At 54.3% G+C, this 25,197-nt stretch overlaps 9 protein-coding genes across 9 annotated transcripts; 6 read left to right on the top strand and 3 right to left on the bottom strand.

The window, feature by feature from the left end:
- Positions 1 to 838: 838 nt before the first annotated feature.
- BROUX77_007973 (uncharacterized protein) lies at positions 839 to 4,270 on the top strand (the record flags this gene model as incomplete). Its single annotated transcript, XM_073753125.1, has 3 exons — positions 839 to 1,966; positions 2,032 to 2,838; positions 2,915 to 4,270. The coding sequence occupies 3 exons, from the start codon at positions 839 to 841 to the stop codon at positions 4,268 to 4,270; spliced, it is 3,291 nt and encodes a 1,096-aa protein (XP_073602266.1).
- A 2,172-nt stretch (positions 4,271 to 6,442) lies between these two features.
- BROUX77_007972 (uncharacterized protein) lies at positions 6,443 to 8,300 on the top strand (the record flags this gene model as incomplete). Its single annotated transcript, XM_073753124.1, has 4 exons — positions 6,443 to 6,583; positions 6,652 to 7,240; positions 7,321 to 7,619; positions 7,698 to 8,300. 4 exons carry the CDS (start codon positions 6,443 to 6,445, stop codon positions 8,298 to 8,300), a joined length of 1,632 nt encoding a protein of 543 aa, XP_073602265.1.
- Positions 8,301 to 8,502: 202 nt separating this feature from the next.
- BROUX77_007971 (uncharacterized protein) lies at positions 8,503 to 10,275 on the bottom strand (the record flags this gene model as incomplete). The annotated part of the gene is made up of 1 exon (XM_073753123.1): positions 8,503 to 10,275. The coding sequence occupies one exon, from the start codon at positions 10,273 to 10,275 to the stop codon at positions 8,503 to 8,505; it is 1,773 nt and encodes a 590-aa protein (XP_073602264.1).
- Positions 10,276 to 11,351: 1,076 nt separating this feature from the next.
- On the top strand, positions 11,352 to 18,197 carry BROUX77_007970 (uncharacterized protein; the record flags this gene model as incomplete). Its single annotated transcript, XM_073753122.1, has 3 exons — positions 11,352 to 11,516; positions 11,591 to 18,115; positions 18,186 to 18,197. 3 exons carry the CDS (start codon positions 11,352 to 11,354, stop codon positions 18,195 to 18,197), a joined length of 6,702 nt encoding a protein of 2,233 aa, XP_073602263.1.
- A 312-nt stretch (positions 18,198 to 18,509) lies between these two features.
- Positions 18,510 to 19,523, bottom strand: BROUX77_007969 (uncharacterized protein; the record flags this gene model as incomplete). Its single annotated transcript, XM_073753121.1, has 2 exons — positions 18,510 to 19,414; positions 19,484 to 19,523. The coding sequence occupies 2 exons, from the start codon at positions 19,521 to 19,523 to the stop codon at positions 18,510 to 18,512; spliced, it is 945 nt and encodes a 314-aa protein (XP_073602262.1).
- Positions 19,524 to 20,247: 724 nt separating this feature from the next.
- Positions 20,248 to 21,216, top strand: BROUX77_007968 (uncharacterized protein; the record flags this gene model as incomplete). Its single annotated transcript, XM_073753120.1, has 2 exons — positions 20,248 to 20,280; positions 20,347 to 21,216. 2 exons carry the CDS (start codon positions 20,248 to 20,250, stop codon positions 21,214 to 21,216), a joined length of 903 nt encoding a protein of 300 aa, XP_073602261.1.
- A 263-nt stretch (positions 21,217 to 21,479) lies between these two features.
- On the top strand, positions 21,480 to 22,129 carry BROUX77_007967 (uncharacterized protein; the record flags this gene model as incomplete). Its single annotated transcript, XM_073753119.1, has 3 exons — positions 21,480 to 21,547; positions 21,638 to 21,707; positions 21,800 to 22,129. The coding sequence occupies 3 exons, from the start codon at positions 21,480 to 21,482 to the stop codon at positions 22,127 to 22,129; spliced, it is 468 nt and encodes a 155-aa protein (XP_073602260.1).
- A 394-nt stretch (positions 22,130 to 22,523) lies between these two features.
- BROUX77_007966 (uncharacterized protein) lies at positions 22,524 to 23,651 on the top strand (the record flags this gene model as incomplete). The annotated part of the gene is made up of 4 exons (XM_073753118.1): positions 22,524 to 22,568; positions 22,631 to 22,720; positions 22,785 to 23,582; positions 23,646 to 23,651. 4 exons carry the CDS (start codon positions 22,524 to 22,526, stop codon positions 23,649 to 23,651), a joined length of 939 nt encoding a protein of 312 aa, XP_073602259.1.
- Positions 23,652 to 23,815: 164 nt separating this feature from the next.
- BROUX77_007965 (uncharacterized protein) lies at positions 23,816 to 25,112 on the bottom strand (the record flags this gene model as incomplete). Its single annotated transcript, XM_073753116.1, has 2 exons — positions 23,816 to 24,699; positions 24,836 to 25,112. 2 exons carry the CDS (start codon positions 25,110 to 25,112, stop codon positions 23,816 to 23,818), a joined length of 1,161 nt encoding a protein of 386 aa, XP_073602258.1.
- Between the last annotated feature and the right edge of the window lie 85 nt (positions 25,113 to 25,197).

Here is a 25,197-nt window from a genome sequence, read left to right as displayed (position 1 = left end):
GGCATCTGCGATCCGCCTGGTCTGGAGCAGTGGCTCACGGTATTGCGGACTGGTTGTCTTGGTATGGTTCCCCTGTCTCCGTCTCCGTCCCCGCCCCCGCCTGTCTCTCTCGTGGCCGTCTCATCCCCAGGCTGGGTGGCCCTCTGTCCGTTGAGACGCTGAGAGTCTGAAACATGGAAGCTGACAGTCGTGGAGTTGTGTACATAGTGTTAACTAGTCAACCATATTAACCAACTATAGTTCCATGTACTTCAGGCATCTTTGGTCTTTGCCCTTGTAGGGATCCCACTTTGGTTGCCTAACCCCAGACCTAAACCCAGACATAGACCTGTACATGTGTACAAGGCTGCCGATAGCGCCCCCTGTTGCCTCGTCACCCACGACCCAAAGAAAAAAAAAGCCAGCACAAGGCCAGAAGCCCGCCCATATTGCAACTATTACCTGGACACTACAAGGCCATACCCACACCACGCCCCAAAAAAACACTCTCAGCGAATTGCAAAGTGCCATCTCGCACTAAGCCGCCGAGCACAGCCAAAACGTGGAGCCAGTCCCTCCTCGTCCTCCTGGTCGGGCCTTGTCCTCCCATCATCTCGTCTTCTTTCTTCTTCCCAATCTCCTTCCGTCTTCCGCCCCCATCGCGCCCTCTTGACGCTGTCGCCGCTGCCGCTGTCTCTCTCGGGGCTTTGATTTCCATCGCCCCTCCTCACCCACCACCCCTCTCTCCAACCCCAGACTAACGCTGTGGTCTTCGCACAAATTCAACCCCGAAACACCAATCTTCCAGCTCACAGATTCTTCGGCTTGTGTCTGCGGCGATAGTGCGCAGACACAACCAATGCACCGCCCCCAAGCCGGCAGGATGAATCATCGTCATCTGCCGGCTGGGCAAGCCGTTCCAGGAGTCGCAGCCGCCGCTGGAACCGACATAGCCCAGCCGAGTTCTGGACCTGGAGCCGGAGCTGGGGTCGGAGCTGGAGCTCCCGGCGCCCCCATTGTCGTGAGCAGCAGCAGCAGCAGCCCCAATATTGCCAATGTCAACCACGGCAATGGCCACGGTGCCAACCCTGGTGGTCGTCGCCGCGGCCCGAACCACGGGGGCTACTACCACCAGAACCAGCACATGCACCAGCACCAACACCAGCATCAGCATCACCAAAACCAGCATCAGCACCACCAGCATCAGCACCAGCATCAGCAGCCCATGGCCAATCCCTACGGGCCCTATGCCATGTACAACCAGCCGAACCAGTACTACCAGCATATCCCGCAGTACCCAAACCCCATGATGCATCACGGTGGCTACATGTCCTACCACCCGCACCAGCACCAGCATCAGCATCAGCATCAGCATCCACACCAGCACCCGCACCAGCATACTCACCAGCACCTGCACCAGCAGTATGCTCGACCGCAACCCATTCAGTCTTATGTTGCTCCGATGGCTAGTGTGGCCGCCTCCTCTGCATACCCGCGCCCAACGCCTTCGCCGGCTCTTGCGACGCCTTACCAGCCGCCTCCTATGCCCCAGGGCCTGCAACAACCACAGACTCCCTCATCCGTCCATGCTGCAAGCCACCACGGCCTGACCCCTCCTCTTTCCTCGACCCGAGACTTCACCCCCGGCGTACCCTTCATTACAGACTCTGCTGCGGCTCATGTTGCTCCTATTGTGTCGTCTGATGCTCCCGTCGTCGTTTCGTCTCAGTCATACTCCTCCTACCCCTCTGCTCCGCCCTCGGTGTCATCGGCTGTTGCTTCTGTTGTTGCCTCTGTTTCCACCTATCCTTCTTCTAACACTGTTGCTCCTCCCGCACCGGTCTCTGACCTTTCCTCGGTCTCTACTGCTGCAGCGGCTCCTGTGACTGTTTCTAGCTCACCCCTTACCGCTTCCGCGGAGGTCCCCTCGGCTTCTCAGACTCTCACTCCTAGTGCCGAGCCGTTCCACCCCAAGTTCCACATTCCCGTAAGCATTGGCACCTTGGATTTTGCCCTGCCCTGATTACCTGCTAACATATGTATCTTCTCTAGGTGCCTTGGATTTCATGTCCCGAGTCAGAATGGCCCACGAAGGCTCCCAGATCCAGAAGAAGGCGGCGTGCCCCTTTGCAGGATGGCGCCGAGCTCCTGAGACAACATGTCGTCGAAACTTCTGAAGCCGTTGTCATGTCCAAGGGCGGCGAGAAACAAGATTCAACCATGGCCGAACCCATTACACTTTCGAGTCCTATCAAGGTTAAGCCAGCTGTGGCCAGTGCCCCAATTGCATCTCCTGAATTTGTACCTGCGGCGGCAACATCTCAGACTAAGTCTACTACCACCGGATCCACCAAACCAGTTGTGCCTGTTGTTCCCGTTATCCCCAAGGTCTCGGCTAAAGACGCCGCCAAGGATGAGAAACTCGAGACTTCGGTAAAAAGTGTCACAGCTGACAAACCCGAGCCTCAAAACGGCGCCTCTCCAGATGGTATCAATGGCCAAACAAAAAGCATTTCACATGTCGACGCCAAGCAGACCACTGTTACTACCAAGGTCGAAGCTGCTGCTCCTGCAGCAGCCCCGTCTGCAGTAAAACCTGTGAATTGGGCTAGCCTTCTCAAGAGCTCAGCAAAGGCTCCCACTAACACAACCGAGTCTGCGGCGGTTACGACTGCCTCCCGGATAACTTCTACCCCTGGTGCCCCCATCAGCAATGGTGCTTCTACAAAATTTGCCAAGGAAAAAACGAACTCTCTTGCCGATGCTTTGAGATCATTCACTGTTGATGGCTCTAGCCGCATCGCCTTCCTGGAGCCTCGCGGTCTTGTCAACGGAGGCAACATGTGCTATATGAACTCGGTATGTTTTTTAAAGTCGTATTCGTCTCCAGTTGGCGATTTATGCACGTCTAGATATTTTCTAACATCATTTTTAGATTCTGCAAGTTCTGTTGCATTGCATTCCCTTCTACGACTTTCTGGATCAGGTTAGCAAGAAAGCGACACACAGCTTCAACAAGAGCGAAACCCCCTTGATTGATGCCATGATCATGTTCATCCAAGAATTTAGGGTCACTGCATCGGCACCTACGGCAGAAAAGCTATACGAAATCATTCGCAGCAAAGAGCGTCAGTTTGGCGAACCCTTTTCACCCACCTTCCTATACGACGAGATGAACAAGTCCAAGAGATTTGCAAACATGGAGCAGGGCCACCAACAGGATGCTGAAGAGTTCCTAGGGTTGCTACTTCAAGTATTGGATGACGAGTGTACCAAGGTTCTTGCCACTAGCAACGAGTTGCCTGAAGGTATCAACGGCGATGTATCCGGTGATGCGAATGCTACTCCTGTCAACCCGGGCGACGACTGGATGGAAGTTGGACCTCGTCAGAAGGCTACTGTTTCCCGTGTTACGGGTCAGAACTCGACATCTCCCATCTCGCGCATTTTCGGCGGCTATGTGCGGAGTGAGCTACTCAAGCCTGGCCTCAAGCCCTCCTTAACTACACAGTTCTTCCAGTCACTACAGCTCGACATTAATGTTCCTCACATTATGAACATTTTGGATGCGCTCAAACACATGGCTAGAAAAGAAGTCTTTATTGTTGACAGCGAGCCTTCCTCAGCCAAGACAGAAAAGCTTCGTGCTACAACACAGACACTGATTTCCGAGCTTCCGCCTATTCTGATCCTCCATCTGAAGCGGTTCGAGTTTGATGCCGAGGGTGGTACGGTCAAGCTGTGGAATAATATTGGCTATCCACTCGAGCTTGAGATCCCCAAGGAGATACTTGCACGACAGACGCTTGCTCGGCTGAGCAGCGAGGGCAAGCCTTTGCCCAAGTACAGACTCAGTGCTGTAGTGTACCATCACGGAAAGAATGCTAGTGTTGGCCATTACACGGTTGATGTCCGGCGACAGGATGCCAGAGAGTGGATCCATATTGATGATACCAAGATTGAACAGATCCGTACCGAAGAGGTGGCTTATGCCGGGTCAGAGGGCGAGGGTACACAGGCTTCAGCTAATCCGAACCGCTTCGGCCTGATTGACGACAACGGAGGCATGGGTGACGACCAGGGCTGGAAGCAAGTCACATCGCCTGCCAATGGTAACAAGCGCTACAGCAGTGCTGCCAATGCTGTGACTGTTGCCCCTGCCACTACACCTGCCCCAAGCAATGGCAACAGCAATGGCAACGGCAAGACAATCGCCTTCAAGGGCAAGCAGTCGCAACAAATGCTGAATGACAGCAAGGTTGCGTATATTCTGTTTTACCAGCGGGTTTGAGTCTAGACAAGGTCAACGGAGGGTGGTCATAGTCAATTAGTGCAGCACATGGATTTCCTCTTCTTCTTTCTTGTCTTTTTCCTTTTTTTCATATTTTGGTCGTTTCTTGGCATATCCTTCCATTTTGTTTCCCCCCATTCCACCTCCCTTTTCTCCTCTTTTGTCTCTTGTATTGCCCTCTTCATACATGCATACAGACACATGGCATCATGTCCCCCGCCGTGTTTGTTTCCTCCCTCTCCCGATTCTCCCACTGCTGGTTTCACGATCAATGATATCCATGCTGATGTTCACGCCCAATGCTTCATGCCCCATGTCTTGGCCTGGTGGTATGCGGAACTACGGCTGTTCTTGGCACAGAGCCATCTCTTTTTTCTTCTTCTTCTTCTTCTTCTTCTTCTTCTTCTTCTTCTTCTTCTCTATCTTGTCTTCAATACTCATGATACCATCATTTCTTATGACATCATATATCCGTTCTATTCTTCGTTGCATGAACGTCATCTGCTCTGTGGCCCGCATTCCCTCCGGAGTTTCTCCTTGTCCCCCTCTGTCCTCCCCTTCCCACTTCTTTTCCTTCATTCTTTTCTCGTCTTGGCTAGACGGGATATCTATCTATTTTGTATATTAAGTACCTCTGGTGTACATGGTGGTGTTGCTGATTAGCCTCCTTGTTTAATTTATGTATTTGCGGGCGTGTACCGTGCTTATCTTGTTGTAGAGAGTGTAATAAGGGTTGGCGAGAGCTGTAAGTGGATGCAGTCTTTCATGTGCCAAACTCAATAATGTGAAAACTTGACCCCATTTGGCCATGTAAGTGGTACGTAGCATCGTGTAGTGGCTGGGTTATAGGTTTAGCCCATAGTTGGCTGAAGTCTTGAACACGTAGCTCGTAACGCCGTGGGTCCTTTTCGTGGCTTTCTTTTCCCGATAAAGCTTTTAGTGTAGATGCGTTGGTACTGCAACCTGTGTTGTTGGTATGGACTTGTATGTACAGTATGTAGTGTAGTCATAGTCACAGGATTATGGTGCCAATTGTACATATTGGCCGGTTCTCGTTTCCAGGCAACCTGCTTCTCAAAGCCACCTGTCTGACTACGGCGCCCGATACGCTACCTAGACATTGTAACTACATCGAACCATCTGACTTGTGTCACGTTGAATGAAACAAAAAAGACAAGCCTGCCCTTGTGCTGAGCCCATACTCAGCATTGGCTTTTTTCTTTTACTTTACGTTTTGTCTTCTTGTATTGGACAATGTGGCCGCTATCTCTGCCAGGCCGGGGGCCTTATCGCAGCTGATTCGCAGCTTCTATTGGTCCAGTCCCGGCCGCTTCTTTTTGTTGGCCGGCTGGCTATCAGCGGCGCTTACATCGGCTGAGTGGCCGCATGGCTATGGCGGTGGGTTTTCTATTTCAAGTAGTTAGTTAACTATGTAAAGGACTCTGTTTTTGCGACGCTCTTGCCATTTTTGTGGTTCGTACCTCGGCCAGCTTTGAAAATGGCAAGCCGGGCTGGTCGGCACCAGACCAAGTGCTGTGATCCCCTACCCCTACATGATTTGCATAGCTAGCCAAAACTCACTCTGCCAACTAGCTGAATAACAGCTTCGCGATAATTCTTGCGGCCAGCTGTTATTAATTCCTATCCTCTCAGTTTCTTCTCCGCCCCCCTTCCCTTTGCATGCACCTGCCCTGAAGAGGGTCTTTACGCCTTTGCTCCAGCTTCAGTAGTAGTAGTGCTTGCCTATTCAGGAACCGCTTCATACCTTCCAATTTAATTTCCCTAGCTGTACAGTACATCCCGTCGTTTTTGGTCGGTTGGGTAGTTGCCTCTGAAGCTTTGTCCCACAACCACTCGATTCCCCAGCTAGAAACTGCCGGCAGCGCATAGGAAAGTTTCCCTTTTTTCTCTCGAGTGTGAAATTTCTTCACCGCGACCCTGTGCTGTGCTTTCATGGCTCTTTTTTGTTTGCCATCTTGCCGTCATTTTTCTCTTCATTTTCCTTATTCTGTCTTGTTCTGCCTCATGAGCTTGTTGACCCCATATAAATCCAGTCTCGCCCATGATTCAACACATTCTGCTTATAGACGCACTTTACTCCGATAACAGTGCTTACTCACGCTTACATCATTGTTTCCACCTTTGTGCCTTTTTGCTCATTACCGACTGACAATGGACGCTTACTCCGTGACCTGTAATGATAGCGTCGAAAAGCGAGAACTATCACGCATATATCGAGACTATTTTGCCTTTCAGGCCCGCTTCCCAGTTTCGCCGCCCGTCTCAGACAAGTCCTCGCTTACAAGCACAATGGCAAGTATGGCGACAGTCTACAGATTTTGTCCATGTTGTAGCCCTTGCCAACTAACCGTGGCCCGCAGTCCTCGCCCCGAAGTGCCCAGATGTCTTCTCGCCATATTGGCATCGTCGGTGCCGGCTTTTCCGGCCTCCGCTGCGCTGATATTCTGCTCTCTCAGGGTTTTCAGGTCACCATTCTGGAGGGCCGTAATCGCATTGGCGGCCGGGTCTGTCAGATGAGGCTGGAAAATGGCCATGATGTTGACATGGGTGCTAATTGGGTGCATGGCACCCAAGACAACCCGATCCTCGAGATCGCTCGCATGACGGGTACACCATGTAGCGGGTGGGATACTACCCAGTTGGTGTGTGACCAAGACGGCAATCCGCTGTCGGTTGCAGATCGCACAGAGCTGGCCGATATGATGTGGTCCATTATTCTGGACGCTTTTGCCTATTCCAACAAAAGCACAGCTACTATAGATCCGGACCTGAGCTTGTACGACTGGTTCAAGCAGAAAGTTCCTCTACGAATCCCCGAGTCTGCCGGTGACTGGGAACGGAAAAGATTGGTCGTCTTGCAAATGGCCGAGATGTGGGGCGCTTTCATCGGGTCCCCCGTCAAGTCGCAGAGTCTCAAGTTCTTTTGGCTGGAAGAATGCATCGAGGGTGGTATGTCCACATCTTCCATGTTGTCCAACCTTAAAACCTCTCAATTTAGGATATCACAGCTGACATTTGACCCACCGCAGAGAACCTTTTTTGCGAGGGCACTCATCGTGACATTCTCGCCGCTGTTGCCCAGAATTCTTTGGAAAATGCAGAAATCAAGTATGGGACCATTGTAGAAAAGGTCAAGTACCGCACGTCAGACGAAGACGACCACCAGGTGCTAGTGAAAACACGCAATGGCGAGACCTTTCTCTTTGACGATGTCGTTATGACAACGCCATTGGGCTGGCTCAAACAACACAAGGACGCTTTTGAGCCCGCCCTGCCTACGCGCCTCTCAACGGCCATTGACGCCATCAGTTACGGGTGTTTAGAAAAGGTTTGCTAGACCTCCTTCATTATCTTATAGATCTCTTCTCGCTAACCTATCCACACTTTCTCCTCTCTCCGATTTCAGGTCTACTTTGTATTTGAAACCGCCTTCTGGCATAACCCTTCCACAGACGACAGCACTCCGTTTCAGGGCTTCTGCCAATGGCTCTCGCCCACCTACGCTGAATCTACAAACCCGCAGCGCTGGGCTCAAGAAATGATTGAGCTTGCCTCGCTGCCCGCACCCAACAGCGCCCACAACACTCTGCTCTTCTACACCTACGGCGACCAATCACGCCACCTGACCGCCGCCCTACGCAGTTCCAAGTCCCGCGGCCCCAAGGGCCAGCGTGATATGCTCACAGCCTTCTTTGCGCCCTACCTCGAACGCCTGCCCAACTACGATGCTACCAGTCCCGCCTGTGCCCTCGTCGACTGTCTGCCATCTGACTGGCTCGGCGATGAGCTGGCGGGCAATGGCAGCTACAGCAACTTTCAAGTCGGCTTGGTCGAGGGGGACAAGGATATTGAGGCTATGCGCCACGGTGTGCCGGACGGCGGCCTGTGGTTAGCCGGTGAGCACACAGCGCCATTTGTGGGGTTGGGCACGACGACGGGAGCTTACTGGAGTGGAGAGGCTGTGGGTTGGCGCATTGCAGAAAAGTACGGAAGCACGGGAGGGCTATGATGCATGGTGATATGACAGAGGGGTTCTTCGTAATTACTGTATTAGGATACCTGATGCCTTCTTCTTCTTTTTTTCCCCTTGTTTTTGTTCTTGCAAATGACATGTGATGATAGCAACCAAAGGAGGAAAGAGAATACCCGTGACGGACACTCCCCCCTCTTCAATCGCGATAGACTACACTCCAACTAACTCTACGTCAGAGTCAAATAAACTGCATACCGCCAACATAACAGTTGCGCGATGCAATGGCATAGTTTACCGCCATAGCCAGCGCCGCCATGTGGCCCTCTGACGCCTCAAACTTGTCGCCCTGGGCCGAGTGAGTGCCGGCAGCCAAGCCGCCATGTGGCATGCCGAAGCCATCGACGTAGAGCACATTGGGAAAGGAGTAGGGGGAGAACTCGCTGATGCCGAAGCTGGATAGCGACGAGAGAGTCTCGCCGGCGTGGTCGATGAGTTGGCGGTGGCGCCAGGCGCGGCGCAAGGTGATGGGCGCGGGCGTGACGAACCACGAGAGCACATGGAAGGTGTCGCGAGTGCTGGGGTCGCTTTCGTGGCCAATGGCCCGCTCAGTCTGCAGCTTGCGGACCTGGTCTATGGCCATTTCGGCGTGGCTGCCGGTGTTGGACCATACATTGAAGCGAGGAAGGCTGTCCTCGCTGTAGATGCCGTACAAGGGTTCGTCGGTCTGGGGTATTGGGCTGCGCTTGATAGTGGCGACGCAGCCGTTGCCGTCGCCAATAAAGGTGTCCATTGTAGCTTCGGTGAGACTGCCATCAATGCGACAGGGCTGCTCTATTTCGCGGAACTTGGCCAGGATTTCGGTCCACTGCAAAACATCCAAGCGAACATAGCTGTGGGTTGTGTCATAGGCGGCGTCAGCATTGAGGTCTAGCAGGACCAGTTCGCCGGGGAAATCCTTCATGAAGTGGTTGATTTGCAGGATGGCCTCGTCGACGGAGATTCCATTAGCGCCAAAGCGGGTAGCATAATGACAAAGCAAATATTCGCCAGTATTGCCTATGCAGGGCCGTATGTCCAGCCAGCGAGAGCCGCGCACCAGTTGTTGGTAGATGTTGAGAATCTGGTTCTGCGCGTTGCTCGGAGAGACAAACATGGTTCGGCCGTTGATGGTGCTCATGCCGGCATTGTGCGACCTAGGCATGCAGACATGCTTGAGCTTGCGGGATCCAATGACGTGGCGGCTGGCTTGCATCCACGAGACAGGAGGGTTGTGACTGGTCCAGAAGCCATCAATTTCGCTACCAACTAGGGCCCACTGCATGGCGCGCCCTCTCACACCAGGGCCGGGAAACTTGAGCTTGACGCTGTCGCCGTCTTCGACGTCGTAGGTGGGAAGATTAGTATGGACGACTTCCATGACGTGTAGCGACCCAAAGGGCCGGGGCCGAGGATCGATGTAGGCTCTGAACTTGTAGGTGCGTTGGCTGCTGCCCACCAGCTCGTAGACAGTCTCGCCGAACCCACGGTGGCTGTTGCGGCCGCCAAACTGGATAAAGATCTGGATGGCGCTGCCTGGTGGTATATCAGCCCACTCCTCGTCGTAATGAAGCATGTGGCTGGACATGATGCTCACGAGGCGCATCATGTATGGAGTGCCGTTGATGATGGAGAAGTAGGCGGTGCCGCTAAAGGTGCGCTCACCAAAGATGATGGCATTCGTGGAATCGCTTGTGATGGCAGTCGGCTCATTGGCGCAGCTTTGGATGTTGGCTGCTTGTGTGTACCAGAAACAAGAGTGCGTTAGGTTGGGGCCGCGGCACTGGGCCGAAAGACCTCGCGAGTCAACGTTGGAGTGGCTCATGGCAAGTGAGAACATGCGGGTATCGCCCCAGGTGGAGTTGAGAGTGGTGTTTGCAATGGGCTGGAGAATCGGCCTGACCTCTTCAAAGGCCAAGACAAGCCATGGTGAGCCGATGCATAGAGCACCGACCAAGAGGCGGGATAAGTTCATGGCAGAGACAGACAAGCAGAAGAGGATGGGGATATTCAGATACAGTGAAAAAGAAACTTTGGACCAGATAAGCAGGCAAGGAATGACTTTGGGGGTAAAAGTGGTGAGGAGTAGTCTGGGACAGAGAAAAGAAGAAGACGAGATAGTGACATCTAGTGTTTATACACACTGGGCTTGTGCTTTCAAGTGGTTGGTAGTTACGGAGGTCGTGTAAGCCGGAAGTCAGGATCCTAGGGTTATGGCGCATGGAGGTCTAGATCTTGTATTCAGGGATAGGGTCTGGTTTCTAAAGAGCACTCCAACTAGGGTTGTACATGCCTGCCTACTATAGCTCCCTGCGAGATTAGCGCCCCTCAAAGCCATGGCGTCATTGTGAGTGCAGTCGACGGTAAGATTACCAGGAATCAAACCTGCTTGTGATGGCGGCTATGGTGCCGGAGGCTGACGGTGATTGGACTGAGTGAAAAGAGGGTGCGGCTATAGCTGTAGTGGGGGGAGATGCACAGAAAATCGAGAGGCCGCGCCGGAGTTGGCTTGGCCGGTGAGACGGTGAGAGACGGTGAGAGAGGGGGACGAGAAGGGCAGTCATGTGGCCATGGAACTGGCTGCAATATTTGGGCTTGTAGTTGCGCCGGTACATAAAATAAAAATGGAAGGAGGGAGAGTCCAAGTGCAGTAGTTACATATGTATTTAATGGCAGAATGCAGAGGTAGCAACTACTTATAGTCAACGAGGAAGTTGTGTGCATCGGTGGAAACTGCTGCTTGGGGTCGTTTCTGCCTACAACTCCTGCTCCATTTAGACGGTTCTTTTTTTTTGCTCTTCTTTCCTCAAACGAACACTCCCCTCACCTCGCGCCTTCTTCTTTTTCTTCTTTCACGCCTCGCTCTTTTGCTCTGGCCTTTGGCCTCTCCTCCTCCCATCATCCCCACCAAACCCCCCTTTCTGCCTCATACTCTACATCGCCATCTCCCAGCCTCCCCTCCCTCACACACACCATCACCACCGCATCATCACCGACGACTTCTCCACAGCTCAAGTAGCAGCCTGGCCGAGGCTAGCAAGCAGCGTCTCGATGTTCGGCGCCTTTTCGGGGTCTGCCGTTCCCAAGCGGCTGCTGCGACATGCTCTATCGCGCCTTGATCTGCTCGACACCGACGCTATCGATATCGACAATCTCGAACTGGCCATCGGCCGAAATACCGTTCTGGAGTTCCGCGATGTCGGCCTCCGATTAGACGTTCGTTTCCGCAGCTAGCCCCGCTCGCATCGCATGTTTGACCTTAGCTAACTAGCCTTCCGCTTCTACTACAGAAACTCGAGCGTATCCTACGGCTACCACCGGCCCTGCAGATCCGACAAGCCCGCGTTCGCCTGCTCAGGATCTCCATCCCTATCGACTTCTACACCAGCCCTATTTGTGTCAGCGTCCAAGCCGTCGAGGTTGGCGTTTCATTAGAAACCCAGACCCCATCCGCCCCGAACCTCCACGACGCTGCGCAACAAGATGTCGACGAGCCGCTGGTGCCAAACGCCACTGATCTTGCCCAATCCTTTCTGGACATGCAGTCCCTGACCCAAAAGCGCGAGCTTGAACTGGCAATCTCACACAAATCAACCCTGGCGCAGACCGGCTCTGACGATTCCAGCGACGGCGACGGCGACGACAACGAATCCGAAACCCAATACGGGACTGGCCAGCCCCTCTCATTGCCAGGCTTCCTAGCCGGCTTCCTGCAGGGGATTGTTGATAGAGTTGAGGTCACCATCAGTGACGTCACTTTCAACTTCGACATCGACCTCCCCACCGATCACGCCCATCCCGCCAACCCCCGCCCACAGCCCCACGAGACAGTCAGCTTCAGACTGCAGCTTGATAGTATAGCCGTGGAAGGCATCACCAAAAATGCTTCCACTTCCTCAGAGCCCCAGCCGCTGCAACGGCCAGGCAAACGCCATGTCGCCATTAACAAGCTTCGCGCCTACTTGATATCTCAACCGCGCATCTTGTCGCTGTTTTCTTCTTCTTCTTGCGCACTCTCTTCGACCCAGTCTACTGTGCTTTCCCAAAATCAGGATCTCGCGTCAGCCCTTGCCCCGCATTCTTACCACGGCGAGGACTTTCTTACCGGCTCTCCAGCTGCTTCCAAGCATCTTTCTATCGACAGCCATCAGCCAGGGTTACAACCGGCGTTGGACCTCACCAAAAACCCGCCAGAACTACAATCTACACCAGACTATGGGGCGGACCAGATGTCCGAGGACGACCCGGCTACACCCCGGCAAACGACAAATCTGCTGGATCAATCCCTAACCGGCTCTGTTGAAAGCCTACCGCCATTTCTTGAGCTGCCTACCAGTAGTAGCTCTTCGCCGAGAGATATAGGAGCCGATGCACCAGCACCTACAATTCATGTTCAGCAACCGACTGAGTCAGTGAATCTCTTAATTCAGGACTCAGATGATGATCCCGACTATCCTGCTATGCCTGTCTATTCACGTAGTAGTTCTTCAAGCGATGTCGGTGAAGACCTAACAACATCCCGGATGTTTACTCACAATGACGCTGAAAGTTTGTACATGAGCGCAATCTCTTTACAGCAGTCTGAAGTCTCCCAGCACCAGCCTACGCCTTGGCTGCACAAGAGTTTCGAATCTCCAGGCGACTCTGCGTCTCAAGAATCACCTGACTTCCTAGGACCTTCTAGTGACGTTGGCTCGCTGGCGCATTTTGGTTTCAACCATAACTCTAGCCCTGATGGCATCTTCGAGTTGAGTAATACCACGAGCCAAGCGCCTCCTGCTCCCAGCCACGATATTTCACGAGTCCTTGCCCCGGAACAAAGCCAAACGCAACCAGATGTTGAACAAAAATCAAATCAAACATCATCTCCTAGGGCCTCAGCATCGATTTATGACAGATCCATCCATATGCCGGGTGGCTGGGGCGAGTCTACCACTGACAATCTAGAGAGCTCACGCTACACCAGTGCTTTTTCTATTTCTCAAACAAGAGAACCCGTGACATCCACACAAACTATCTCTTTTGAGGCTCTCATACCAGGCATGGGGGTAGTTGAAACTACTACTTCTGCAACTAATAACACACGGGATGAACCTCCAAGACCCGAAACACCACAGGGCCCACCTCGTATGGCAAAGGAGATATTGTCTCTTGACATGATATCTATCTTCATCCCATCCCAGCCTGCGGCATCTGTTGAGGCATTTGAGGGTGACTCCCAGCAGCAGGAACAGCCCTCTGGCGCTGTAAATCCGGATGCTTCCCTTCACTCTGGCGGACCGGGGGCATACTCAATGTACAACACTTTTGAATCCCTCCCCGACATTAACCTTGATAATCTCAACACTAGTACCAACTCAGAAAAGCCATGCGAGTCAATTGATATAGAACTTTCACCACTACAGGCTCAATTGGATACCTCTCTAGGTTTTCTACTTGCCTCGATGGTTTCCAAACTGGCTGGAGTCTTTGCTACAGCGTCTAGAGTCTCAACCAAGTCTGCAAACTCTACACAAAATAAACTCGCCAAGTCTCAAGACTCTCCGACAGCTTTCCCAAACATCAAATTTGGGCTTGAGGGCCTTTCCTTTCTATTGGTTCAGAATGTTTTTGGGTTCAAGTGCTTCTCTGGTAAAGTGACAAGACCTGCTGAGTCATCGCCTCTTGCTGAGCCTGAGGTTCTTCTACGAGCTGACATCAATGACGTTTCTGCTACGATGCATGAGGAGAAAGGCAAAAAAGTCTATGGCCTGTTTCTCGGCAAAGTGTCCTTTGGATATGCAACTGAGCGCATCGTCTGGTTTGAGCAAGAGGCTTTGATGCAGGCTTCTATCCGCGATGCCTTCCCTGATAAAGGCGCGGACGTGCAGGTTTCATTGTCGCAGGATAAACTCGAGTCTCGCATACAAGTACTGACGCTGCCACTTTGCGCCACGATAAATCTTGTAAAGATGGATGAATTGTTTGAGCAGTTCGGCGGTATCTCTGGATTTGTTGATCTAGGCTTGTCCATGGCTGCAAGGTTCCCTCAGAATCCTCAGATTATGCCACAGACAAAAGAAAAACGAGACAAAAGGTCGTCATCAGTATCAATGCCTATATCTAAGTCCAAGGGTGTTCGATTTGAAGAATCAGACCCCACGGACCAAGGTTCAGCTGTTGGCCCAAAAACTGACATTCGCATCGGCGGATGTAGACTGCGTCTGATGAGCAGGACATGCAGGTTTGATGTTGACACAACCTCTCTCAAGGCTGTTGTGCGCGATACAGGCGTTCGGTCTCACATTTCGCAAATTCAGTTGACTGGCCCCCGGACTCATGAAACTCAAAGTGTTCCAATCACGGTGCAGCTTAGTGATACACGTGTCGATTTTCTGAATACCCCTCTAGAATCAGACATCTCGGCGCTACTGGAGATGTTAATGCCTACAACGACCAAGTTCACAGACCACGATGATCTCATGGTTGACACGCTGTTTGCCCAGCGCCGCAAAGGCTCTTTATTGCGTATCAACACCAAGTCTGCTCAATTTCGCCTCGGAAGTCTACCGGCCCTAGAGTGCCTTTCAGATCTTGGCAGTGAGGTTGGTAAGTTCACGCCCTTGGCGCAAATGTTCCCCGAGGATGACCGTCCCGGTATTCTTGTCATGGCCAATGTGGATAGTACACAGACATCGGTAGATGTGGGCGGAAAGATTGGCATGTTTCACTGCGACCTGGGCCAAGTTGAATTGGCCCACGTGGGTTTCCCTTCGCTACTGTCGGTGGGAATAGGCACTGTCCGTGTCGACCGCAACAGTGACGAGGTGTTAATAGACTCGGTACGTAATATTGCCGCACCTCCAGCTGGGGCACCCAAAGCCGGAATGGCCATCCGCATCCGCATGATTGGCGATGACCTTGAGCCAGTAGTCAGAGTACGGGTGCAAGATGTCGCTATCGAGTATCGTGTGCCGATGATAATGGACCTTTTGGGACTCGAAGATGTAACGCCACAGGAATTTGAGGAGGCCTTGGCTACGTCGGTCGCTAATCTTGGGGAAGCTGCAATTGCAGGTCTCCGTATTGAGACAGCTCCAGTTGCAGCGCCGGATCCCCAGGACAAGAGCAAATCGTCCAAGCCCCTATCCATTGATCTGGGTTTCCGTGACACCTTGATTGGATTGAACCCACTGGGTATACAATCTAAATTGTACTCTGTGCTCAACGAGTGCCACATTGCTGCAACCTTGCCTGAGAACGGCAACTATGATGCCCAGATCAACGTGTCGAAGGCCTGGCTGATGCTAGTAGATAATGTTGACGCCCTGTTGGACCTTGAAGAGGTCGATACGTCGAATGACCATCACGTTGAGTCGTGGCTGACAACCAACCTCTCGAACCGCGGTTTCGCCAACATTAGCTACATCTCGTCTGCCATGGCAACGGTCAAGAGCGTACAGCTATCTAATTCCGAAAAACGCCAGATTCTTGTGGATGTCAAGGACACTTTTTTCATTCTGGAAACATGCGCAGACTCAATGCAGACACTTGTTGCGATTAGCAATGCCCTATCGCCTCCAACACCGCCCTCTACTGAGGTTAAGTACCGCACCGCTATAGAGGTACAGGACTTGCTGGCATCGATCTCTGGCGATGCATTTGGTCGCGCAGAGGGCGATTATGATTTCGAAAACGACTTCAGCCACGTGCCAACCTACGAGAGTGGTGACTCTGACTACGACAACTTGTCATCGATGGCAAGCAGCAATGCTGACTTGCGCGCCGGTATGGTTGAGGACCACGATGACGGATACTACCACAGCCATGGCATGATGGAGCCGTCAATGCGTGGCGAGAAGCTATTCGATGCGTCCTCAATGACCGACTCAATCACGACAACCCAGGATACACACGATGGCGTGCTGCTCGGCGTCAGCAGTGCTGCATTGCCACACGACGAAACGTACGGTACGAATAGCGAGCTAGTCTTTGACGATAACTACTTTGAGAACAAGGCAGAGGTTGCTGAGAATGCGCGCCTGTGGGATGCAGCCAAAGGCAGTCACACGGTGGCACCTAAGCACATGGTGGATTCCAGCCCAGTCAAAGTTACGGTGCGCAATGTGCGAGTGTTTTGGAACATGTTTGATGGCTACGACTGGATTCATACACGCGAGGTCATTGCCGACGCTGTTGCTGGCGTCCAGAAGAAGGCTATGCAAGTCCAGGGGCGCCACGGCAATCATGATGGCGGCACTGGCGTGGCCAATTCTGGGGCCATAGGCAATAGTACCGACATGCACATGGACAACGACGACGAGGATGACGACGATTTGATTGAGGCGGAGACAGAGATTGGCGACTTTCTCTTCAATTCCATCTATATTGGCGTTTCGCCACGCCAGGACCCACGTGAGCTCACAAATGCCATCAACGGTCAACTGGGAGATACAACCGACACTGAATCCGTCTTCACGACTACCACTCAAACTTCAGGTAGCACAGTGCGCCCAAGCACGTCGAATAAGGCATCACATAAATCACAGTTGCACCAAAAGTGCCAGCAGAAGCTGCGACTTCAGCGCAGCAGACAGCACAAGATCTCATTTGAGGCTACAGGCATCGATGTGGACATGGCCATGCTGCCAGCTGAGTCAGGGCCGACGCAGAGCTGCATCGACGTGCGCGTCAAAACACTGGACGTTATTGACCACATGCCGCAGTCGTCGTGGAAGAAGTTCGCCACATACGACCGCGAAGCCGGCGAACAGGAGTACGGTTCCAATATGATTCACCTGGAGGTGTTAAATGTGAAGCCGGTGCCTGAATTGGCGGCGTCGGAGTTTGTCATCTCAGTCGAGGTTCTGCCGCTACGGTTGCATGTTGACCAAGATGCGTTGGACTTCATGAAGCGCTTCTTTGCCTTCAAGGACGACAGCATGCCTATCCATCAGTCTACAGGCGACGTGCCATTCATCTCGCGCTTCGAGATTCAGCGTATCCCCCTCAAGTTGGACTTCAAACCACGACGCGTTGACTATGGTGCACTACGGTCAGGCAAGACGAGTGAGTTTATGAACTTTGTCACCCTGCAAGACACACGCATCGAGCTACGCCGTATCATGCTACACGGTGTCATGGGGTTTGACCGCGTTGGACTAATGCTCAATGACCTATGGACACCGGACGTCAAGCGCTTCCAGCTCTCAACAGTGCTGGCTGGCCTATCACTCGTTCGGCCACTTGCCGATGTCGGTAGCGGCTTCAAGGACCTGATCGAGATTCCCATGGCCGAGTACCGGAAAGATGGGCGCATCCTGCGCAGCATAAAAAAGGGCGCTCTGTCATTTGTGCGCAACACGGGCACGGGGGTCGTCAAGCTCGGCGCCAAAGTGGCCGTCGGTACGCAGAATGCGCTTGAAGGCGCTGAAAGCCTCTTGTCGCGAAGCCCACAACCACAGGAATACGCTGGAAGCAGTGGCTTGCCACCGGGCAGATCCAGCTCTAGGGGCGGTGCGGGTGGCAGCGCCGGTGGCGGTGACGAGCGACAGGTAATCAGCCCGTACGCTAACCAGCCGCTCGGCGTGGTGCAGGGGCTACGCGGGGGCTACACCAGTCTAGCGCGCGACATTACGCTGGCAAAGGACGCCATCGTCGCTGTGTCAACGCAGGTTATGGAGAGTGACGGGCCAACCGGCGCGGCCAAGGCAGTGTTGGATGCAGCACCGACGATTATCTTCCGTCCGGTGATTGGCACCTCCAAGGCTATTGGCCAGACGCTGTTGGGCGCGACGAATACACTGGACCCAGCGAACCGGTGGCAGGTTGACGATGTAAGTTTTACAAGGAGACACGTGACCTATTTTGGGATATCATGCTAACAGTTTTTTTTCCTTGCTGCAGAAGTACAAGTAGGAGTGAGGGCGTTTTGGTTTTTGTTTTCTTTTCTAAGGTGTTTCTTTTGTCTTGCCAGTCTGGTGTGTTTGGTCCTTCTAACTACTTTTTTTTATTTCTTTTGCTTCATGATACTCATGATACTCAGCCTTTGTTTTTGACGTCTTTCTACTGAACCAGACTGCTGCGCCCATGTGCGCCTATACATGCTTTGTTTATTCATTGTAATTTACTGTCTTCGTTTGTGGTTGTTCAAGATTTAAGAACGATGCTTTCAATCCCCCTGCCATCTCACGTTATGCTCCATGTCATCTAGCTTTGTTCGCCTCTTACTTATAGTCCATCGAGGATGCCGTTCTTCCGCTCCCACGCCCTGCGTAAATGGTCCGTGTCGACCCACCACTGATGCGTTGGATCCCTGTTCAAACACTTTCCGTTCTCGTCGACCTCGTCGTCCCAAGGCTTCGGCGAGAGCAAATAATGCATATTCTTGACCCTTTCATCACGCCAAATGGCATCATGCACGCCCTCCCAGCGCATCGTCTTGAGCGCATTGTACACGTACGGCAGCGGCACCCAGCAGTCCTCAAACACGTCTGACAGCACGCTCTGGTCCGCAAATGGCATGTCCGCCGCATGCGTCTGCATGTGCTGCTCGATCTGCGCCCACCGTGCCGCCGACGGCTCGAGCACCTGGAGCCCGCCGTTGAGGTAGCGCAGCTTCGATTCGTCGCGGGCCGGCGCGCGCTCTTGCGCCGCGTCGGCGCTGGCGTGCTGCGTCGTGAAGGCGCAGTTGGCCGGCGTCCAGTCGCGCGGGTAATGCGGCTTGCGCAGCGGGTTGCACACGCATGCATGGCCGGCGGCCATGGCGGGCTGGGCGCCCGCGCCTGCGCCAGTGTCCAGCGGAAGGTCCATCAGCTCATCCATGTTTTGGCGCACAAGCATGTCGGCGTCGAGCTGCACGATGCGCGTGAACTGCGTCAGGCTAAAGACGATGAGCTTTGTCCAGCAGTCGCGGAAGCGCGGGTCTTGGGCATATGTGGGCGCGTTGGCGGGGTGGATGTAGGTAATCTTTATCGTCTGGATGCCGCGTGTCTTGAGAGCTGCAAGTGCTGTGGCGGGTAGGGAGTCGGTGTACAAAACGATGAGTGGGTAGGCGGATCCAACGAGCCGCAGCGAGTGGGCGAGCGTGAGCACGCCGGGTAAATAAGCGGCGGTGGTCAGGAGCACGGTCCAAACTTCATGCCGGCAAGGAGAATGGCTGTTAGTATTCTATGTATGGAGCAGGAGGGGTAGAGGCGGCATACCTTTGCTGGGGGCTATCGAATGGACTTCGGTGACGGCCATGGCTGTATGTATGGTTGTGAGACCAAGAGAAGCTGGAGAGCTTAAGATGAGGACTAACATTTGGATTTTAACATGGACACACGAGATCAATTGATTGGGTAATTAATGAGCTAGTTAATCGATAAGCTTCATATCCTGATTGCGGCCTTCTATTGCGTTATCAGGGCCGCCTGTAAAGTAACCAAACAAGACATGGCCGTTCGTGATTTTGCTCCTGATCAAGTTAGACCATGTAGTACTGAATGTCCCGCGCGCCACCTTCATCCAAGTGCTGATGACTAGTGCTAGGTGTGGACTTGTAGCTGAAGTAGCTACCAGTAGAGCTTGACAGTTAGTTGCCACCCAACTTGAAAGCCCGTGGGCACTTCGGGCTATCGTTGCTCTAGATTAGACAACCAACTATTATTACTTCCTCGATCTCTCTTGTGTAGCTCTCCGACGTTGCACAAACGATAAGGAAGTTACAGCTGTTTGCAGGTTACTTCTTGACCCTAACCAGACCCTACTCAAGCTCAGAGTCCAAGCCCCAAGCTTGCCATGCTCAAAGGTGGGTCCGATAAGATAAGCTATGGACCCCGCCACTGGTCCGTCATCGTCATGCAACGTCGGAGCGAACAAGTCGCAACGATGGCAGACTAAAGCCTTATCTGTGCATCAACAGCCACTTGGCGCGACAGATACTGCATATCCAGTCTTTTCTTGGGCTCATTTGTGTCTCAGTAAAATGGCGCCGCCTTATCTCTCCCCCACGTACATCGTAAGTACAGCATCCACATCAGATCTGCGCGCGTGGCTCCGGCCTTGCTAACCCCGCAGTCGCCAGACCAAAATCAAGGTGCAGCTCAAGCTGGCCATTGCGCGGCTTCGCATGATCCAGCAGCGCGATGACAGCCTGTCCAAGACGAACCGGCGCGCAATGGCGCAGTTACTAGAGCAGGGCAAAGAGACGTCTGCGCGCATCCGCGTTGAGAACATTATCCGTACTGACATCATCAGCGAGCTACATGAGCTGCTCGAGCTCTACTGCGAGCTCCTGCTAGCACGCGCCGGCCTGCTTGAGGGCAGCGGCCCATGCGACGCCGGCCTCGAGGAGGCCGTGCACAGCCTCATCTACGCCGCGCCCAAAACCGAGATCAAGGAGCTGCACACGGTGCGCGCGCTGCTGGCCGAGCGCTTCGGCAAGGACTTTTTGCTGGCGGCAACGACAAACTCGGCCGGCCGCGTCAGCCCAAACGTCGTCAAGAAGCTGCAGGTCACCCCGCCGCGCGAGGAGTTGGTCCAGGGATACCTCGAGGAGATTGCCAAAGCGTACGGAGTGCCGTGGCCAAACATGCCGCCCGAAGCGCCTTCTGACGGAGAATCTGGCAAGGGAGACGACGAGGATGCGCCAGGCAGTGGCAGCGGAGGCGGCGGGGGCGGCGCAAAAGACGCGGCGCTCTCACGGGCTGAAAAAGAGCAAATTGCTCTCAGCCAGGCGTCACCGCCGGCAAGCATCGAAGCACGCTCGCCGCTGCGCATAGCACCGGCGAAAATGTCGACAGATAATATCCACCCCAAGGTCACGCTGGACTCGCAAGAGCTCATGGGCACGGTGGCCAAAACTAAGCCTCCGGCAGCAAGGAAACCCGGCCCCGAGGGCAAAGTGCCGGACATTTCCGAGCTGGAGCGGAGATTCGCCGCGCTGAAGAAGTAGCTGGCACGGCGAATATGCGCTAAAGGGGCCCTCCGTGTACTATCTGTTTTATACTTGCTGCATTTGCTGGTTTTATCTTCTCTGTTGTTGACCGGCGTATTCGATGCTGTGCTAAATAGACTAAAGTCCTTGGGCATGATATCATACCCTAACCCTAGGCATATATCGGCTGAATCATGGGTCAACTCCTGTGCAACTAGACAGCGACATCTCCAGGGTTCCTTTGCGACCAGAAGCTTGGGATGTCCTGGACTTACTGCTGAATGCGCAATTGCCGACACGCCAGCGAAACCGCCGTCATGCTATCGTTTATATTGATCCAGAACCGACAGTAAGCACACGGACTCCCTGTGTGTAGCTCTAGCAGGCCACACTCGACTTGCCGCCGGGAGCTTGGGCACATGACTGACGTTTGGGATAGGGGCAAGACCCGGTTGGCGAAGTGGTATGTGCCATACAGCGACGAGGAGAAGGTGAAGCTCAAGGGCGAGGTGAGTTCAACAGCCGAGCGAGCATGCTTTTTCTGTATTTGGTTTCCACATTCTACACAGGCTAACTGAAGGCTTACGGGCGCTCCGTCTAGATCCACCGCCTCGTGGCACCGCGCGACCAGAAGTACCAGTCCAACTTTGTCGAGTTCCGCAACAACAAGATCGTGTACCGGCGCTACGCAGGACTATTTTTCTGCGCCTGCGTCGATACCAATGACAACGAGCTTGCGTATCTCGAGGCCATTCACTTCTTTGTCGAGGTGCTTGACTCCTTCTTCGGCAACGTCTGCGAGCTCGATTTGGTCTTCAACTTTTACAAGGTCTACGCCATCCTCGACGAGGTTTTCCTGGCGGGAGAGATCGAAGAGACCAGCAAGCAGGTTGTCTTAACGCGGCTGGAACACCTGGACAAGCTAGAGTGAGCGAGGACTGGCCGGGTTGGGAGGGTATTATGATGGATGTGATTTGACTCGGATATCACGGCGTTTGCCTTGTTTTGCTTTTCTTGTTTTTGTTGCTGCGCGCTGCTCTAAATGCATGGGATGGGATGTAGCGTATTGCCTGTGCCTCTGTCTCTTCTAGAATAACAACCTCTTCATGGTCGCTGATCTCTTCCCGTGCCGCCGTTGTGCTGGCTGCCCGGGCCTTATCAGACACCTTATCGTTTTACCCGTAGTTTAACCGGCGCGATTCAACTACGCCTCTGAAGCAGCATCGCCCACCGCTTCTACCAGCCCGCCGAGACTACGTCACTCAAGTGTGGCCCGTGTCTAGCTTCCCTTTTCCAAGTATCCTTTTATTCATACAGCGTTCACAATGTCCGGCGAGCGCACGTACAAGTACCGGCAGGAAATCAGCCAGGTAAGCCTGGTCGCTTAATCCGCCCCTTCTAGCCCATTGACTGACCTGAGGTACTGCACCAGATGATGTATGTCTCTGGCGAGACTGCCGAGCCCTCTGTCGAAACAACCGGAATCATTGAAGATATTGTCCGGCAGCAGGTTGTCGAGCTGGTAACACTACCCTCTCCCCCCCGGTCTCGAACGGCCCGTCTCTAACTCTCAGCCTTGCCTCCAGCTCCGCACCAGCACCGAACTCGCTGCGCGCCGCGGCTCGCGGTCCATCACCATCAACGACCTGATCTTCCAGATCCGCCACGACCAGGCTAAGGTGTCGCGGCTGCGTACGTTTCTGTCGTGGAAAGACGTGCGCAAAAACGTCAAGGACTCGGACGACAAGGGCGGCGGTGACGATATTGGCGGCGGCGACGATGCCGTGGCGCCGCCCGTCGACGAGGCGGCCAAGAAGAACAAGAAGGCAAAGGTTGGCATGCCCTGGGAGCCCGCCTCGTTCTACAGCCAGGAGGTGCCTGAGCGCGACGACGAGGAGGACGAGGAGGAGGAGGAGCTCAACTACCTGACGCTGCAGCGGCTGCGCAAGGCCGACGAGCGCACCAAGGCCATGACCAAGGACGAGTACGTCACGTGGTCCGAGTACCGGCAGGCGTCGTTTACGTACCGCAAGGGCAAGCGGTTCCGCGAGTGGGCCGGCTTTGGCCTGGTGACGGACAGCAAGCCGTCGGACGATATTGTCGACATCCTCGGCTTTCTGACCTACGAGATGGTGCAGTACCTGACGGAAAACGCCCTGCGCATCAAGGAGCACGAGGACATGGTGCGCGCCCAGAGCGGCGGCGATAACCCCAAGAAGCGCAAGCTGTGCCAGGGCGGCCTGTTTGATTTGCCCAGCGAGGGCCGTGTGCCCGTCGAGCCGCGCCATGTACAAGAGGCCTATCGCCGGCTGCAGGAGCGGCCCAAGAAAACGCGGGCCATGCTGAATGGCACGCGCTTGAGACAAACTATGCCGCTGAATATTGTAAGTGTGGTGGCGGGCCGGCGTTTTGAATGGAAGCAATGTGCTAACGGGTTGCTTTTTTAGTTTTAACCGGCAGTCCTGCGGTGGTGCTGCTGGGCCGGTGCTGTTTTGTGTTTGGGTCTTGATGTGTTCCAGCTTGGTGTTTTGGCGTTGGCGTCGGTCTTCTGACTTGGTGTATCTATAGCAGCTTTAAATTACTGTTCCTATATTGATGCTTTTTCTCATCCACACTCCTAGACTTTAAGGTCCTGGCTCTCCCACTGTGCAAACCCCTCCCCGCGCCATCCCCATGCTATCACATAATGGTCCGCTAGCAATTCCCACTCCTCGACCTCATCCAAGCCCTCCAGCCGATCCACTCGCGCCTTCTCCTCCTCCGGCACCCACCTGCCCCAGAGCCAAGCGACCGTCCGCGCAGACGTCTTTTCCAGCCCCGCCGTCCTCAACCTCTCTTCCTGGTCCTGCGGCGCCCTGTACTCCTCCAGCGTCGGCATACGGATCCCGCGCGCCGCCAGATTCGAGACCATCATGCGCCCAAACGCATCGTCCGGCCGCACCGGCTCGTACACCGCCACGCCCAGGTCAGCCACGCGCCCCGCAAAGTACGCCACCACCCGCCGTGCCTCGTGCGCCTCCAGGTAGCACAGGCAGCACTCGGAGAGCAGCAGCGTCGGCACCCCCGCGCGCAGCCCGCTGAGCTCCACGTCTCCCTCCCCCGCACCCGCGGCCGTGCCCAGGTGCCGCAGATCGACGCCGTGGCAGAAATACCGCCCACCTGCACCCGGTGCGCTTGTCCACGTTTTCACACTGGCTGCGCCCTGGCCCGCGCCCGACGCACCTTCGGCCTCCCTTGGATCCGGGAGCACGTCCAGCAGAGCCTGGTGCGCGCGTACCGTCGCGAGCTTCTGGGCTGCCGTGCGCGGGAAGTCGACTTCATGGTATACCAGGTCGACATCTACTTGCTGCCGCTGCTGCTGCCGTTGTGCAAATAGCCGTAGTGCCCGCGTATCAGTCCCAGCGCCCAGCGAAACAATCTGTGCGCCACGGCCTACCTCCGCGGCGCTGCGCAGGAACCCCGCGACCAGACGGTCCAGCGCCCAAGTGCGTGTGTATGTGCCTAGTGGATCTAGCATCAGCCGCCTTTCTTTTGCCTATGCACACAATACTCTGTCCTGCTGTGTGTTCCGCATCCACAAGAACAGCAGCAGAACAAGAAACACTCCTGATACAAACAATCCACAGCACTCACTCACCTCTATTGATAATCGGCAGCCGCCGCGTCGGCCCTCGCCCCCCACTGCTGCCGGCAAAGTACCCCGCAAACGGATCTGTCAGATACCCCAGCTCGACAGCGCTCAGCCGCGAGACTGCTGCGTCGTCGTCGGTGCCTTGGACCACAGCGTCATGCGAGGCGGCAGACGCACCGGATGTGCGGCTGCTCCCTGGGCCGGGGCCGGGACGCCCCCGGCGCGAGGGACCGCCAGATTTGCCACGCAGAGAGAGTAGGTTTGGTATGGAGGGGGCTGACATGTCCTAGGGGGTGGGGGGGGGGGGGGGGTTATGTGTAATTCTTTGGAACTCTTTGGCTTTTTGCTGTTTCACTCGTCCTTCTTAA

Source organism: Berkeleyomyces rouxiae, assembly GCF_048999995.1.
Source record: "Berkeleyomyces rouxiae strain 22BRR77 chromosome Unknown BrBRR77_ptg000012l, whole genome shotgun sequence".
Lineage (NCBI taxonomy): Eukaryota > Fungi > Ascomycota > Sordariomycetes > Microascales > Ceratocystidaceae > Berkeleyomyces > Berkeleyomyces rouxiae.
The sequence above is the reverse complement of the archived record's forward strand: the minus strand, read 5'-3'. Positions and strand labels throughout refer to the sequence as shown.